The following is a 19,070-nucleotide window of genomic DNA, read 5'->3' on the forward strand; positions in this document are numbered from 1 at the left end:
AAATGTCCTTGCAGAATTATCAACATAATACAGAAAGGACAAATTCTTAGAATAACCATCAATTTAATCTGATTGCAGTAAAGCTTTTAAAACCTTGATACAAGTGTAGATTCACCTTACAATGTACTGTTTACTATGCATCTATGTTCCTTACGGTACTCCTACAAGTCGACACAAATATAATCCATGAATCTTTACCAACCATTTGGTACAATCCAATATTTGCAAATACATCTGCATCAAACCCTTATCTACTGGAAATGTTAACATTCACAAATCAATCAAGAACATGCTACCTTAAATGCAAAAATTTATACCAGTTTAAGTACTCAAAACACAGAAAACACATTCATTAACTACACACAAAACACTTCAAGAGTAAAAAATGGCATGACAGCATGACTCTAAAATAGCTATAAAATCATCTGTGATCATCTGCAAAACTATTCTGAATAGGAAACGTGCAACATCAACTGAAATCAAACATATTCTGAATAAAGGATTTTGAAGATACTATACAAAAAAGGAGTATTGCAGCATTGAACATTCTATCATAAATATCCACAGTAACTTTTGAAGAAAAAAAATAAATGAAGTACTGAATACAACTGTCCAAGTCTACACTAAGACTGTGTTACAGAACACCATCCATTGAAGTTCAAGTACAAAGTCTAATAACTATCATGCGTTGCCAAGGACATATCTCAGAAAGTACAAATTACAGGTAACAAATCAATAAATATATAATACAACAGGAATTTCAGATGGAAACAAATACAAATTTCAAGGGTTTACATCTACAAATAAATGGATCTGCACACTTAAAACAGCTACAATATCAATTCTATAGGTGCTTGGAAACCTGTTCAAACATACAAACTTTCAAAACAATGCACAGACCAGGGAGCCATCCCAAAATATAACATTGCAAAGTTCCCCTATTCTTCCATAGTAGTCATGGAGAAGTTATTATGCAATCAAGTATGAAAATAAAGTTCATAAAAAAGGATCACACAACAACCAGATCAAACTGCAATAATGGCATGTCTAATCTACAAAAATATTTAAAACACCCATATCATTATTGGTGGCTTTAAGAGTCAATTTCCATCAGTAGAAGTGGGTATGTTAAGAGCCTTAATCACATTGCATAACACATTGGGATTTTAATCTACCTCATCAACCATCCAGCACAAATTTCATGTATTCTCTGTTCTTTCAACATAGTTGCAAAAAACCTAATACTTCACTTTCTAATGCTTATGTTGATACATTGTAAGTCATACCTCATACTTGTGTAGGGATATTTTTTTTTGAACCAGCTGGTATAATGTTTTACTACTGCAATAATATATGCATACACTACTTTCTGTACACTGTCACATGTCACTTCACCTACACATGAACCATTACCTAACCTAGCAGACTTCCAGTCCTTTAAGTTCTGCTGCCATACATGCTCTCTATTGTATTTGTTGACTTCACCTTATGACCTGCATTGTATCATATTTCTTTCATTTTGTCTAATAGGAGATGCCATCTTCTCCAGACTGAGTTATCTTAATATTATGTATCTTGTTCTAAACACTGCATTCATATCATTCTTTGCAGTTGCCATAATGATTATTCAGCTTATGTACTAAATTATACTGATTAAACCTCTCGGGCTCAAATTGAAAACCAAAGAAAACAAAACAAAACAAAACTACAGCAGTTGTGTTTCTGGCAGTCACTAAATGCAGAGCCTCTTGCCTAATCTCTCTACCTTTTTAGTGAAGTTTGGCACATGATCAGTCACTCAACACTTGTATTCCTTGTAGGCCTTATACAATACTGTGACATTTCATGGTACCTCCTGCCACATTATCCACATTAGAACTGCAAATAAGAATTAATTACACACAATAGAGATCACATTTTATTGAAACGATATTTTTCTTCTCATGACAACATTTGAACATGTCTTCAACTGGGTGCAAAATGTAGCACTTTCTTTGTGGAACCACAGACTTTAATATCGCTCACTACTAACAACACTGATTTCAGTCAATCTTGATTGGTAACCAGCAAACATACTAGTACATCATGCAAACATTTCCATACATCACATCAACATCATGGCAAGTATATACTGTCTTCCTGTTTGGAAATGTGCTATTACCTTAAAAAAAATGGTATAGGAATATTCAAGACATCTGATTTGCTGATGGATCCCTAAAGTTCTTACAAAAACAGAGCTAAGACCAAGATAATATACCCATATACCTAGGTGGTGGATTGACAGGTGGTAATGTTAGGCAGATGGTAGTGTTTGACCATCAAAAGCTTTGCACAATGATTCTTGACATCATAATTTCATATACATGTGAACTGGTTTTATATCTCAAGCATGAAGCACTATAGTTCCTGAAAAGAGCTTAAGAACACTAACCTTATTCCAAAGCACCTTACCTATGTCGATATTGGAAATGAAATAGCCTAGCAACAGAATGACTCCCTACAAGGACCTATGAAGCAGCACTTGTTTTGAGGTGGGAAATAACTTAGTCACTATTTACAAAGTGATGGATTATGAGTGAAGTCATATGCTCTCTATTCCTACATGTGCACTGCCATGTTGTCACAGCAGGAATTCATTCATATTAGTAGCATAGTTTTCATTTTCTTTGCAAGTACCTAAAGACAGTAGAAACCAGTATATGAATCTGCATGCCATCCTCTGAATTCAATCAAATTTGTAGGAGGTCTTTCTTTTTTAATGCTATTCTTTCCTTTCTTTCAGTTTACCCTCTGCATAATCATATCACCCGCCTGGATACCAACAAATACACAAAGCATTGTTTCAGTAATTGATTGATGTTATATTGCATCAGTGGCTTGCAGATTATGATTTTCCTTTTGGCTTTGCCCTTCAGAGAATGACTTAACGATTTGAAGTCAATATTCAAGTCTAATATATGTATATACACATATACAATTCATTCACTTTAGATTAAATTAGAATAAGGAAACATTATTTCAGTCCTTTATCATCTAATAATTACATGTATGTTTGCTATATGCTATGTTGTAGTTTCCCTGTATTAAAGTTATCACTTAGGGATGTGTATAGAACATGTACATAAACAGAGCACAATCCTGTTTACACTATGCTTTTTCTTATTTCTTTTCTTTTTTTTTTGAAAGCTGATGAACACTTGTAAATTTGCTCAATTTCACATTACAGCATTACCATTAACAACTTCTAAGAGTTACATAGAGGAATAATTACACAGTAAAATTCAAATGGTGAAGGTTTCAATGGCAAGTGACCTACAGGTAGGTAAAAATAACAAAAACAAAACAAAACAAAACAAAACAAATCATGCACTGAGAAACAGCATGCCCAGGGTGCCTGGATTAAGGCTAAACCATAGTTGTACGGACACTATCCTTTATGATCTACACACTTAAACTTGCTTGTATTCAATCACTTGACATGTGGAAATATGCACATGTATATAGTGGAAACCATTTCCATTTCCACTTACTTTTAGTAAATGTTGATGAATATTCACATTAAGACTTGTCCTTTCTGGAGGTTAATTATTCCAAACAGATAAACTGAACATTCCTACTTCAGTGTCTCAGAATTACAACTTTCTTTCAATTATATTCTAAAATTCTTAATTAAAATTTACAGTATAATCCATGACATTCCCCTATTACTTGGTACCATCTCCATAAACACATGAAATCTTGATAAAAGTCATTTTGCCAGGAATGTTTTTCACTCCTTATGCAAATGTTCTACTCTTTTCCAGGATATATCCTTTGAATACTCCCAAACAAGTCAATTGGGTCAAAAAAATGACCACATCAAGCCATAATCAGAACATCTGCATATGATTACCTCATTATAGTGTGCAATGGAAAACATAAAATAAAATCACGCCAGTGTACTCTTGACCTTATACTCAATACATGCACAAACATGCATACATCACATATACATACTCCGCATGCGTACACACCCATTCAGACAAATTACGACTACCTTATGGTATCTACAACAAAACAAACAATAAATAGTGATGAACTGTTTGGCAAAAAACAAGACTAGAGGGAAAAGGAGAAAAAAATGGTTTCCATTTCATATACTTTGCTTTAAATAGATTTCAAAATACTGTCCAAGACAATTTCTTGCTTTGGCTGGCATTGATTGACATTTGTTACACAAGTATCATCTGATGATACTTGTGTAACACATATCAGTCAAAGCCAGCCAGTTTCTAACTTTAAGAAAGAAGACAGGGATCTTCTGATGACATCATAATACCTCTCTTTTCTTTCTCAAGGTAGAAGCATTCACATGATGGGAGCTACAAAATACTTAAGTCAAATGAATTACTGAATACATAATAAAAATTTTCTTTGGTGCTTTCCTTATGATATTGCAACTGATTATCACTGGTGTGCGAGTGCTTTCTAGATTTACTTATTTGCGTTTACAAAAATTCCATGATAAAAAGAAAATAAAAATAATACATCCTCGATATACATGATAGGGTGCTATTTTTCTGTACAGGGCTTGCAGTATGCAAGCACTACATTACATTCCTTGATAACATCATTTGTCTTTTATCAGTAACACTCATCCCTAGAAATGAAAAGGCAATTGAGCTAAAATATAAAATACTACAAAACATTTTTTCACAGCCGATTGGTTGGTTGTGCATCATATGACTTCCTACGACTTCCACTATCTTGCAAAGTACGACAGTAACACAGTCTCCTATACAGAGCAAATTATCGACGGGTGACCAAGCGATGATAAGTACAGTTTGATCAATTGATTGTGACCAAGAGACAGATGACGTTGAGTCATAGCATGGCAACCACTCACACTGGACTCCACGGTATCTAATATTCATGAGCTGACATGATGGAGGAGGCTAATTGCACAGCAATCACACTACACTGCCATAGTTCTGTACATGACTGCTAGATGATCACTTGCAATGCTGCCTCCATTCTAATCAGCAGGTGCATGCTGCATGTGAAGATCTTTCTGACTGTCTTCTCACTCTGGGCCATCATGCATCCATACATGGTATGAATAGTATGGTGATATTAACTTTGATGATTCCTCTACAACAGAGGGATTATAATACAGCTAGAAATCATCATCAGCACAATTCATTGATAATTTATCATGAGAATAAAAAATGTTGATTTTCATTCACTGGCATGTACCTGTAACACAAAAATATAGCCTCAGGGATTATCTGTGACCTATTAAGTAGTAATTATTTGATGTTTATGTCAACTGAGAGGGAAATCACACAGAAACTATACTAAACTTTGAGAAATAGACAGGCTGACAGGTAGACATGAACAGAATTTGCTTACAGCAATCATTGCACTGCCGGGGGGCGAGGGTCAATACAATACATTTTGTCATTCCCCCATCACCATTTCAGTAGCCATGCTGCTAACAACGTCATTAGACATAGTTTTTGTTTTTCTTTGGCACAGATAATGGCACACATGCAAAATATGCTATTGGTTCAATACAAGATTTATGCCTTATAGCAGATCAAATGACAATAAGATGAGCTACCAGTACTGTTGGTGGAATAGGAACATGACAATAATAGCTCTGCATCCTGGGTGTAAGCACAATTCCACAGAGTACATGTACTTTAAGGACAGTAGCCACCTCTGCAGTTGCACAAACATAAAATATGAAAATTAATCCAGCACAAAGTCAGTATTCTGCAATCTACAAGACCTATTATGCTAACAGCTGATACATAAAAAACATCCACAGATGTTAAAACTAGCTGTGATTTTATGCCAACAGTACTGATAAAATCAACATGTATGTCACCAATGACTTCACAAACAGGTCAATTGCATTTTACTCAAGTTTTGCTTGCTTTATGTACACACATAGATATTCACTCCACAAAGACATTTGTGTTTAGGTGAGGAGGTGTTAGTTGAATGTAAATATCCAATTCTTGATTTGTAGATTTTCTCTATACACAAATATCAAAATTGCACACAATTTATATGCTGATTTTGAAAATTTGAAAGATCAATCAAGCACATCATAGCGTCAAGACTTCGATACATGTCATGCCTTAGCTTGAAGTGTGTTTATCAGGATAGTCTGCCTTGCCACGCAAGAGAACCTCCATCAATTGGTACATGATATAAGCTTTGGTGCATATTTATCATAATCACACATTTAATGGAATATACTATGTGCAAATATTGAGTAGCATTCTTGACAAAGTGCATTGCAATCTCCTTCAATATTTTCTGATAATCCGTTTCAATGGAGTCCTGGTTTAATTAATTCTGACATGATTTCACAAATCTACATGTTCATTGAATAACTGTTTGCTTATGGTCTATATATAATAACCACAGATTAACAAAGATATCACTATTGATGATACTTTTATGTCAAAGTGTCTACAAGAAATCTGCAAACATACAGTATGCATGCTCCTCATGATCTCAAGCAAACGCACGAAGTCTTTACATACTATACATGTGGATGGTTTCAATGTTGGATTGAGAGTAAGGTGGACTGCAAGTTACGAGAAGGTATCATACAATTCAATTCAGTGCTACAACCAGAAGTTATAGAATGTCCTCTGACAAAGGGGAACACAGGATATGCTACAAGGTCTGCTATGGCACAACAGTTTGACATCATTGCACCAACACTTGTACAGCACTGCTCTGTTTGTACTTCAGTCTAAAAAGTGCAGGTTCTCAGGTGACAGGGTCACCAGACATCTGATCACTACACGATGACGGCACCTGCACGGCTGCAGCAGTCTGAGCACTGGATTGAGAAAATCATTTGGTCTGTAGTCAAGGATCTCCAAAGTTCCCAGAATTGTGGAGGTCACAAATATAAGGACACCATTGTATCATCACTGCATTCCAACGATTCATGATGACTGCCAAAGGGGGTTGTGTCTCAAGGGATTGCCTGTTGGCCCTCATCAAGGTCTCCATCTCCTACTGTCCACTACAAGGGAGATGGACACAGACACACAGTGTCAATGTTTCTTTAAGTGCTGGGTATTAGGGCCAAGCAGGCTAAAATATGCTACACTGTTGATCACTGCACCACAGAAGCAATGCACATAAACACAGAAGCTATTTTCTAGTCTTCTACAACGCTCCTGCAGCAAGACCTGATGAAAACGCATTCAGTTCTGACCAACTGGTCCCCAAACAGCTGTTGAGATGATAGACTGAATCATCACACACAGGGGACAATGCTGGACTGCTGTTTATTCTTGTACTAGTGTCTACTCCACAGTTTGGAAGTGCTAGGACTCTGCTTTTTGGTCAATGACTTGAGGCTCCTCACTACTAACCACTGAAGTTGAGCAGAACTCTACAGGAGACATATATCCATGCATTCAATCACTATCTCACAGACGGGAAAGGCCAAGGGATGGGTCTAGATGTCTACGACACGCTGCTTCCTCCACTGCTGGTTCGAAGGCCATGACCTGCCATCATCTGTCGCACGGCCATGATTTCGTTGTCAATGTATCTGTCCATGTTCTCCTCTCCTTTCAGAAACCTTTCCAGCTTATCAATGCAGGCATCCTGGTAGTCATGTATCCACCTATTGAATGACAGACCAAACTGGATTAATGAAGACTGTATTTGTTGGAGAAATCTAATATCCAAAGTAACTGTCGAATGGAGATTTGGGCAAAATTGCAAAAAAAAAATCTCACATATTGGTTGCTGAAATACAAGTTAAGTAAAATCCCCATCAGGACTTGTTAATAACTGTGACAAGTATGTGACTTCAATATCACTTGTAGAAAATTCATTTGCTTGCATACAATATGACAATATTTTTATATTTTCAGGAAAGAGACACTTTTGTCAATCTGCACACATTCCCCCTCCCCAAACCTAACAAGGCCTAAAAAGGCCTGTGCGTATAGATAACCAAGGAGTGCTTTTTGAACATACATCTTATCAAAAGATACAGAAGGTGATCCGAGAGAATACTCAGATCACCTAACTATGTCATACTGGTTAGTAAAATAAAAATCTGTGATTGCATAAGCACAATCATGTGTAGTGTAAGTTTGTTATGTTCATCTGCAGGCTGAATATTTCTATCATATTGGATGGCAAAAACTGCAAAACCTCAGAATTTTGCGTGAGTTGCATGATTCGATGATGAGAGTAATATTTGTCCTAATGAGTGCAATTTCAAATAGACAGCTGTAGAAATCAGTTACTTCAATTTGAGGTAGAATCTGCTGTCTGCATTAAGTTGTGACTTAGACTTTTAGCAAGAGTTTGTACTCTTGTAGAATTCACACACTTAGCAGGCGTATGTGCATCTGCTCAACTGTAGACAAGACAACATATGATTTATTATAGCATGGCAACTTTACTACTGTAGCCTGTGGTAAATTAATACAGCAGCTTGCATGTATGTGTTGCATTGAATATGCTCTGACATTGCACATGCATATCAAGCAGACAAAAATACACATCTTTACTGCACTGCTAAAATGCCTTGCATAGATACTGTTATGTTCTCACATGGAGGAATCTGTAAGTGTAGTCAAATGGCAAATGAGGCTTAGCAAAAGATGAAGAATCCTTTAACTACAGAATTTATCTGAAAGTCTTTTGAATGCCCCAAACAATATCTACTTCAGTACAGTTTGTGTGACCAAGTTGAGGGTATGTGTTCTTATAGTAATTTGCTAACCCATGTAACTTTTTCAATTATAGCTTTTGTGTTGGGAATACATGGAATGTCCTGACCTCACAGTTTGAAAGACGTGCTGTAAGGATGACACAAGTCCCTCAAAAGGATTTTAAAACCTTCCGGTAAAACATTCTGTATTTTCCCTCCCAAGCCAGTCATCATCTATATGATGAAATGAATGTGTGAGTGACGATATGACTGCATAGTTTTATTTCTTTCTCTGGACAATGCAGAAAAAAGGCACAGAGTCTCCTCCGTACAACTTGTATCTTAGGAGCTGCCTCTTACTTGATGCCATTGAAGAAGCAAATTCCCTTCATGTCTTCTGGAAGGTCATCTGACTTTGGCCACTTGAAGTTGTCAATGACGGGCACAATATTGCACTTGCACTCAAGAGCAGTCACAATTTCCTGAAAGAAATGATCAATACATTCTCTGCATTTGTCTTTGTGATAAATATATGTGACTCTAATGGTACTGAATTATTTACTTTTGATCTGCAGTGTTTTGGTAACATGGCTTTGACTTATTTCCTACAAGTTGTTGATTTACAGTGTAACTGATATCCAACAAAACAGATGTAAATCAACACTGGCTGGTCCATTTTTCCATTTCCCTTTTGTAAGAATAACCTTTCGTCGTTGGTCTTTCTAATACATGTGACGGCCTCTGCTCAACAATCAAAGCTATCATCATTTTTTTTTTGATATGGCATGAAAAGAACTGATCTGAAATACCTTTGGCATACCGCAGGAATGGGGAAGGTTGGGGAACTCTATGTCATATTAAAAGGACATCATGTTTGTTAACTAATTGGCATTCAAGTCAGCAAAACATATGCTTCCTATATCTATCTGAATTCACCTAGCATTTCTTGAGCTTTCCTCAAGAGGCAAACTACTCAACAATGTCAGCCAGGAGTGTCAGCCAAACTACTTCCGTAAGACAAGATCCTATGCAGTCCTGCTCACCCTGTGGACCCAGTCCTTGTGTTCTTTGTCTCCCATGCAGCGGTCCAGTGAGCCGGCAGACAGCACCAGTACAAAGCTCTTGGCGCTGCGCACACTGTTTAGCAGGTTGTTGTCAAACTTGCCAGCCTCAAGCTTTTCCACATCGATGAAGACGGTAAAGCCACGCAGCTGGAGATGGACCTTGAGGAGACTGTTGCAGGGAAAACAGATGGAGGATGAGATGGAGGGCATGTCAAAACATCCTGTACAAACTCTGTGCACTTGTTTCCTATATGTAGTTTGATTGGAAGTTACAGTCGCTGTCAGTTTAATACACAAATTGAAATCACTGTGGCAGCAACTAGCTATTCACAACTAATTTGAACAGCTGATCAACTTTAGTCAGGCTGCTCCATTATTGACTACAATTATGAGAAGTTTACTTTTGTCAGGTGTATGATGAAATAGGCCTCGCAAGAGTCTTCTTTTGAAACATCTGTCCCTATAAAGATACCAATGCTCTTGTTGCTACCATAACTCTCCAAAGATATAAGCATGTATGACAAGGGGAAAAGAAAGAACAAAGACAATTTGTCATGCACAAAAATACAGTAGTCTCCATAATACACGACTTGATGAATTATAAAAATGACTCTACTCTGACGATAGGTTGATAACGCATTTTGAAATACTGTCAACTCACAGAAATGTCTGAATGCGTCAGTTACTCTTTTAAAAAATCTTATTATTAGATGTCTTGAGTAATGGTAAACCACAAAAATATTTGTGGATAAAATTTCAAACAAGGGCCCCACTCTGAATCACTAGAAGAAACTTTGCACAACAATTTATATTATATATGTGGCAGTTTCCAAGAATCTGTACAGAGGTCTATTCTTCTATTAAAGACATGGGTATTAACACAACAGGGTCCAATTTGCACAATCATGACTCTGTTGAGTTAGGAAAAACATACATTTACACAAATGTTTTTCTCAATTCCAATTGCTTTGTGTGGTTTTTGTTTGTGTGGTTGTTTGTTTGTTTTTTGTTACAGAGAAAATATGAGCATCATTTGTTTTCCAAGATCCCAAACAGGTTTCATTGAATAAAAAATTGTCATAAATGGCAAACCATAAACAAACAACCAACCATACAATTTGTGTCTCTCGATGTTGCTATCCCTGACATTGTCATAATTAAAGTATAAACTCTCCATATAGCACATTGTCATCCTATTGCTACTTTTGCTGCATATTTGCAGCATACAGTAGCCTTTGGATGTGACCTGTTACCCACCTGGCAAGCAGGGAGCCTGTGGACCTTCGGTAGCTGATGAAGACATCAAGACTCTTCCTGGGCTGTTTTTGAGTGTCACCCTGGTCTGTTAGCTGCTTCGTCTCATTCTGGGGACTGTCAAACACCTGTGGGTACGACTCCAAACCTGTAAAAGCAAAACAACAACCCTTTGTGTGAGCTACAGGTCAATTCAGTCTCTTTTCCTCACAGAAACAGTATTTCTTTATGCCCAGAAATTTGGAGATTTTTCTCTGTATACTGTGAATGGTATGCTGTATTCATATAGTCAAGATCAAGACCTTGACCCCTATTCACGTTTATTGTGGGGCTTCTTGTTGCAGGTGCACATGTACAGAGTGTTGGAAAATAATCATATATTTTGAAACAGCTTCACACTTCTCACCTTAGTCTGAAATTTGTCACAAACCAACACTTTCTTGATACTCCAAGTTTGTAAGGTCATGCACGCATGCATAAATATGCTCTCTTTTTTTTCCAGTTACTACTAGAAAAAGTGCAAATCAAAAGTTTCAATTACAGATTAAATACATGTTGATAAGATCATGGTATTCTGATGATTTTTGTACATATTCCAAGTTAAGATTGATAACTTTTCTTCCTCTGTATATTAAAATGAAATTTTGCCATCACATGTGGACAAGCTTTTTCTAGGTTTCTATACTTTCCAAGTCTTTCATGAGCTTTATCATGTCTGCAGCTGATGAGATATTACCAAAACAAAATATTTGATGGGTCGCCATAAATTTTACTGCAGAGGCCTTGTTTTTTTTCATTATCTATGTATATCATCATTCAATCAATTGTTATTAAATCTTTTCATTATTCCGCAAGATAAATGAAAATGCAAGGGAGAAATAACGGGAAAATTTTTTTACATGCTACAATGCTATTCTGCACAGATATAAGTGATGCAAAAAGGCAGCTTAAAATGCAACTGATAATATATCCTCCCCAACACACACACACACCTATGCACCAATCCTGTATAGCAAATATGAGCTCTTGATATCTGGGTTAAGGCCCCAGTCACATATAAACTTGGATGCTCAAGGATCTACACGGTGATCCGAGGAGATCCGGGGAGATCCGGGATAGTTTCGACCTCGATGGAGTGTCGACGAGCGTTGGTATGACTGTACACACGGTATCAACACGGCAGCCACACGGACCACCCCGGATTGCTCTGCCAACACAGCAATCCCCGGAAGACACCGGATGTTTTTGACCTCCAAAAGTTGCCATGTTGGCCTCCCGGATGTCCCCTGATCTACACGGACATACACGGATGTCCAAGGATGTCCAAGGCGTCAACACGGATCTCTCCCCAGATCACCCCGGATCAGATCCGGGGTGGTCCGGGGTGATCCGGGATGTCTATGTGACTGGGGCATTAACAATGAAATTGCTGCAGACTCGTTTTTTCAGATATAAACAAAAGGCCTGCTGGTCTAATGCTCACATATGCACTGCCCTTCATCTGAAACAAATTACTACCTCCGCCAAGGAAGGAGGAGGTTATGTGATCACTAGCGTTGGTTTGTCTGTTTGCAAAATATCTCAAAAAGTTGTGAACGGATTTGAATGAAACTTGCAGGAAAAGTTGATAATGACACAAAAAACACATGATTCAATTTTGGTAGTGATCCGTGGAATTTTTATGGATTTTTGAAGGATTTTTTTTATCTTTTCGCAGATAATAGGGTCAATGAACTTGGGGATTCAAGCTGCACGTATTTGAGATTTGCATACGCACTCTGAAGTACATGCCCTGCTCAGGCGAGGTATCGCGTAACTGGAAGCTGATGACATAAACAAAAGGCTTCTATTTATTGGGAAATTGGGCGATTTTAAGCATGCATGTATAATGGGTGGGAATGAGCTACTTGGCAGAGGTCTGCCCTCTACAAGTGCTTTTCTAGTTTTAAAAATCTTATGACTCTGGGATAGCTGCAGACACCCTGGATAACATTCTTTTAATTTGGGTACATTTAGACCCTGCACTGCACCAGGGACCCATACAGCGGGACCACCACCATTTGTGCAAACTATGATCCCCTTTTCTAATAGATGAATCCTGCCAAGTTTGGTCAAAGTCCAGAAACCAGTTTTGAAGAAGATGATTTTGTTTTTTAAATTACCAGTATGAAATTAGCTAATTGGGATATGTACAGTGTAGGCTCTGTGGGACACCACTATCATATGTACAATCTATGATCCTATCCTTCGATTGATGATTACTGCCAAGTTTGGTCAAAATCCAGCCACCAGTTTTCCGTACGAGAAAAATGCAAAAAAAAAATCACAAAAATTTGCTGATTTGGGGCACTTGGAATCTGCCATAGACGTCCCTTTGGGGGCACCATCACTATATGAATAAACTTTGATCTCCTCCCACCTCTGATGATTCCTGCCAAGTTTGACTATTATCCTCTCACCAGTTTTCAAAACAAGATGAAAATGTAAAAAAAGTCTGCATACAACAGAGGTTGGATAACACATATTGGATGGTAAATGATCGCAATAGCTCACCTATGTCGTTCTGTTAAGGTGAGCTAAAAAAAAAACATGTTTTTATCTGTGAATTTACATTAATCACACATTTAATTGATGCTGCCTCAGATCTGAGTTCTAAATCATAGTTGACCTATGGAAAGTATACAGATCAATATTGGAATTGATAGCAAGGGAAAAGAGCAGTTTCAACTGTTTTGAAAAGAAAATTCATTCATCAATCTAAGCCAGAAATAGATTGAGCCATTATTTTATGACAGACAAAAGTTTCAATACAGTGCAATGTACCGTAAAGTTCCGTGTATAAGATGCAACCGTGTATAAGACGCACCCCTACTTTCGGACCTAAAATTTAAAAAAAAAAAAAAAAAACGAAAATTTCCACGCAAATATTGCGTGTGTCATACATATCATTTCAGCTCAAAATTTCCCTAGAATGCAGTATGTATTTGCCCTATTTTTCGTTTCCTTTTATACTTTCTTTTAACGGTATTCATTGGACATCGGCAAAATATGGAAGACGCAAAATGCGAGACTTGTCTTGGTACTCACTTGCTATTGTTTCGCCTTTCAATCGTGTTACATGTGTCATGCATATCGTACTCATGAGTGTACAGTACAATCTTTGCTGTCATACATAGCATCAGAGGGTGTCTCGCATATTGACGCATGTCAGACTGGAAGGTTCATTACGAAAAATAAGAAAAACATCAAAATGTGTAGCAGAGGGATCATACGGTGAGACGTACGGGGTGCGTACGGTAATTACACTCACTGTTGTTTCGCCCGGAGGGATTACCAGTAACATGTGTGTCTCTTGTACCATGCTTGTATGCACAGTGCCAGCCTTTTGCAAAAGGCAGCTCGCTATAATTTCAGCACACGCACACAGAGAGCAATGGACTTGCACACACAGCGCGCAATGGGCAAGCGCGCTCCGATCCGATCGCTGTGTGCACGCGAGTCCATTGCAAGAGCCTCTCTGCAGCTGCTGCCTTTGCAAAATGCTAGCTAGCTAGCTACAGTGTAGCTATGCTATCCTAGCTGGCCTCGTGAAATGAAGAGCAAACGAATGACACGGATATGCATGCATGCTTCACACATCGTTCATATTTACGGTGACATAGTGTCGATCCTACTCCGTATTTTACAGCTTTTGTCTATGGCCATATTGATACTAGTACATTGATAAGTTTTACGGAATCGGTAATTTAGTAATGATACCTGTACATCGCGTATTCCATATTCCAGCTACTAGGTTGGCTGTTGGTAGCTTGGTAGACATGTAGCTGTATGCTACATCGGTAGCATACAGCAGTGCTGTTACAGCTGTTGTCTATGGCCAGATTGAAAGATCGCTCATTTATCCGCAAGTTTTAGTGATTGCTTACCTTCCAAACGTCGATGGGCATACATGGCCCCTATTGGGTGTACATGACAGATTTTTTTCCGTGATTCGACTGTACCCGTGTATACGACGCACCCCCAATTTTCAATGTTTTCCGACGAAAAAATAGTGCGTCTTATACACAGAACTTTACGGTAATACTTCTTTACACAATATGTTAATCATCTTTGAGATATTGAATAAAATTAACAATAACAGAACAAGAGATCAGGTGAAGTTTTTCCATTTTGTTCGAAAGGACAGCTCTTCTACAATCTCTTCAATATCAGCTTGCTAAATCTAAGCCTGGTAGAGTCCCTCCATGCTGATTTACAATCAATCATACCAAACACTTGAGATGATGTATGGCAGGCATACATTACCATGTGTGTCTTCATAATAAAAAGTACACTTCTAGACAATTCAAATATGAGAAATATGAGAAATATGATGCCGAACACATTTCATGTATAGAAAATGACAGCAGAAGACACATGGAACAGAATCCCACATCTTCAAGGTCTAAATTCTCCTGTGGATACTTCCGGGTTGTTTTACAGTCCAGTTTCTCCTTAATCACTTATATTTATATGTCAGACGTTCAGTTTTATGAAGAGTCATTGATTCTGACCACACATTTTCAACTGTTACTTTGAAAAAAAAAATAATTAGGTCTCAAATTTGTTCTGGTGGTTGGTAAACTACTCGAGAATGTGACGTAACAATGCTAGCATTAATGAACCTTGTGTCATGTATCCTGACAGGACATTGTATCAGCAGTGTTAAAATGTGGTCACATAAAATGCTATTTCTCATCTGTAAGCAGCAGGAAAATTGGTACAAACAGCACGTGAAACAATAATGTAACAACAAGAGTTTGATACCACTATTTAACTTCCCTCCTTCGTATCTTAGTATCTTTATATTTACACAATGTAAAGGGTGCTTTTGGAGAAGATATCACTACACTAAATGTGATGACAAAAAAGTAGAACAAACAAGTTACTAGTAAGAGAACATAGTGCAGTGCTTTCATGATACCCTACATGAGACAGCATGTCATGTATTATACGTCCATGGTGTAATGTCTATGCGACTCCCATTCAAGTACTGTTATTACACATACACACTTACACACAGAGCAGGTGATCGATAGCTAGCATCTAGCTGCCTGCATCTGTAAATTCAGGAAGCTGGGAGTATACCATGGCATTGAGATCATTGCTCGCACTCGGTCTGTGTACAACTCTACACACTATTTTGCAGCAAGCTTTCTTTCTTTCTTTTTTTCCCAAGTGGGCAGTTTCGGTGCTTGTGTCAGTATGGTAGTTTCTACTCAAGATGCTTTTTTTCCTCAAATCCTAAAATCACATAAAAGGACACATCGCAAGCAGTCACATTTACAGAGGCAATATCTTAACCATGGTCTTGTTTGATATGGTCAATATTTGGACAAAGATGATGAAATAGGCAATGACAGATTCTGTGAATACACAGATATTCCAAATAGTCCACATAGGAGTATGTTATCTATATATTCATCTATATGGTTTGCAAATATTTTCATAAATGTGTTACGATGGCAATAACATGCAAATACTTATGTTATAAATGTTCCATTAAATACAGAACATGCAATACAATCATAAGCAATATATTCAGTGTAATGGGACTTGTACAACAATTTCATGTGTGGTTAAATTTGCTATTGAGGCATGAGAAGTATTATCACTTTTCAAGAAAAAGGTAAGCAATTTCCCGCAATGGAAACAATACACAACACACTTGTGTTATGGGAGACAACATTTTAGGGAGTTGTCAATTTTGTGAATAGCAGTCACTTTCTTCTTTTTAAAAAAAATAAGAACACAATTATGAAAAAGAAAGAAATATAATGCACATATACAGTTGTACCCTTGTGTGAGGTTGATATGCAGAAGTTTGGAACAGTAGAACAGTATAGCCTTATCTCATGATCACCTGCAATTCACATTTTGTATAGTTTGTGTGCTCTATTCCACAGCACACTAACAAAGCATTCACTTTGAGCAAAAAGCCTTCATTACAGATGATCAGTTTATTCTGCCAATGGGATTAGAATGAAATACATCATACCTTTTACTTTAATCTATGCTGTGTTTAAAAAAAACAAACAAACAAAAACCTTGTCAAAAGTTTAATATTTCACAAAGGAGTCTATAAAGTATCAGACTGTATAATGTGTTATTTCAGGGTAAAATGCAAAGCATTACAACAGACTATAGTATACTACTACTACTACTACTACTACTATTTCGAGGGCATGTATTAGCTTCAGCCGATGCCAACTCGGGTTCCATAAACAAAGTTGAGCCTCCAAACCTCTCTATCTAACATGACTGTCCTTAAGTCATTAATGTTATCAAGGCCTGACTACTGTAAAACATGATATATTCGTGGCATGAAATTTTCGCGAATTGGAGCCAACAGCCTTTTTCGTGGCATGAAATTTTCGCGAATTGCTAAACTGGCATTCAATGCATGCAGTGTAGACAAAAGCTTTCACGTGCATTTTAATTTCGCGAATTTGGCGCTCGCGAAATTCGCGAAATTAAAATGCGCGCGAAAATTCCTCGTTTTACAGTATAGTATACATGAAGACATTATCCTATTAAGCAATCTTATCTTCAATATACATAAGTGTGATTGTAAAAAAATATAAAATAAATGTCACTACTGACATCAAAGACTGGTCAATCTCACTAAACAATTCTTTAAAAGAAGTGACTGACATCTCGAAACATATTAGATGTTAAAATATATTGATTTGTGCTGTGCAGGTGTTTGTGTGTGTGTATATTCAGTAGCAATGGAATTAAACAAAAGAGCAGTGATTTTTCAGGACTACAGCTGCTGCTATGCTGCCAACAAAGAAAATAGTGCAGTAAAACGTAAACTTGATACAGTGCACTTCCATTATAATGAACACGGTGATAATGAAAATGCTACAACAAAGTAAAAAGTCAGGCCCCAAAATTATCATCTATATATGTTTGTAAACTTCATTGTTTGGCCACAACCAAATTTCGATATAACAAAAGAAAACTGCCAGTCCTGAGGACTATGTTACAACCCGAGTTGCCTGTACAACCCACAAACATACTCTACAGTATGTCAATTGCAGGTCTTCCATGATGTGCCTTGGACACTTTCAAAGAGTTTAGCCCACAAGTTGAACACACGAGTCCAAAACAACAAATCATTTGATTGCAAAGTTATAAATAGACTAAACGTCATAAGTCCTGTTGACCATCAGTATGTAAACATGAATTGGACCTACAGATTACACTGGTAATATGCTACAGTATAGATGTTACCATTCACATTCAAGCTTTAGATAAACATTGCCATTGGTTTTGAAATCTACAGCTAGATGCATAATCATTTCTTTCCTAACAGGAATTACTTACATTTACCAACCTACCCCCTCCCCCCCCCCCCCAAAAAAAAGACCAAAACACGACACGGACTGGAAACAAACAACCAAAAGCAATCAGACTGGAGTAGGCAGAGGGGCTACCTCTACCTGCTTACATTTATGATGCCCCACTGTAGTGTCTTTACACACAACATATTTCCAAATTTTATCTATCCATAATAACTACTTACAAAACTACTAGACCTTCCAAGCTGAAGTCATGACCTGAAAATGGCGGAATCTTTTCCCGTTCATTGACCTTTGACTTCAGCCCATATCACTGCATCTGAAAATTGTAATATTGAAGAATTTTTGATAAAAGCTTTAACTGTCAACTAAAAGCTCAACATGCTGGTTTTTTTTTTTTTTTTTTTTTTTTTCGTAGATTGTGCTGACGATATCTGGGGCATATGAATGACTAGATGGTTACCCCAAACACATAATGCCACAGGCAACCTTTAGGGAAGAGGCATAAAAGAACAAAGCAATCACGCAGAGAACTAAATATGCCATTTGCAGAACACACAAGGATCACTCTGATTCCAGTGTAGGTGCCAAGTGTTCATAGTCACGCATGCTTACCTTGGAATGTTTTTTTCATGGACATCTTACGAGGAGCAAAAGGAGGAACAGGATCGGAATATGGATTGAAAGCTGGAAGGAAGATAACAAAAGACGAGTGTG

The 19,070-nt window shown here is 37.3% G+C and overlaps 1 protein-coding gene across 2 annotated transcripts in view; it reads right to left on the reverse strand.

Moving 5' to 3' along the window:
• Positions 1 to 6,715: 6,715 nt before the first annotated feature.
• Positions 6,716 to 19,070, reverse strand: part of LOC139711942 (NAD(+) hydrolase SARM1-like) — a 72,896-nt gene continuing 60,541 nt past the window's right edge. The window contains exons 6-10 of one of the 2 annotated variants that reach the window (XM_071623790.1): positions 18,969 to 19,040; positions 11,011 to 11,155; positions 9,733 to 9,922; positions 9,050 to 9,171; positions 6,716 to 7,645 (exon numbers count right to left, since the gene is read on the reverse strand). In XM_071623790.1, coding sequence (XP_071479891.1) covers positions 7,483 to 7,645; positions 9,050 to 9,171; positions 9,733 to 9,922; positions 11,011 to 11,155; positions 18,969 to 19,040 — 692 coding nt within the window. In that variant the 3' untranslated portion in view covers positions 6,716 to 7,482. The remainder of the gene's footprint in view (positions 7,646 to 9,049; positions 9,172 to 9,732; positions 9,923 to 11,010; positions 11,156 to 18,968; positions 19,041 to 19,070) is intronic. The other variant, XM_071623791.1, reaches the window with a different exon arrangement.

The sequence above is a fragment of the Diadema antillarum genome, unplaced genomic scaffold (genome assembly GCF_040938485.1).
Source record: "Diadema antillarum isolate AM-2024a unplaced genomic scaffold, OU_Dant_1.0 seq00001738_RagTag, whole genome shotgun sequence".
NCBI lineage: Eukaryota > Metazoa > Echinodermata > Echinoidea > Diadematoida > Diadematidae > Diadema > Diadema antillarum.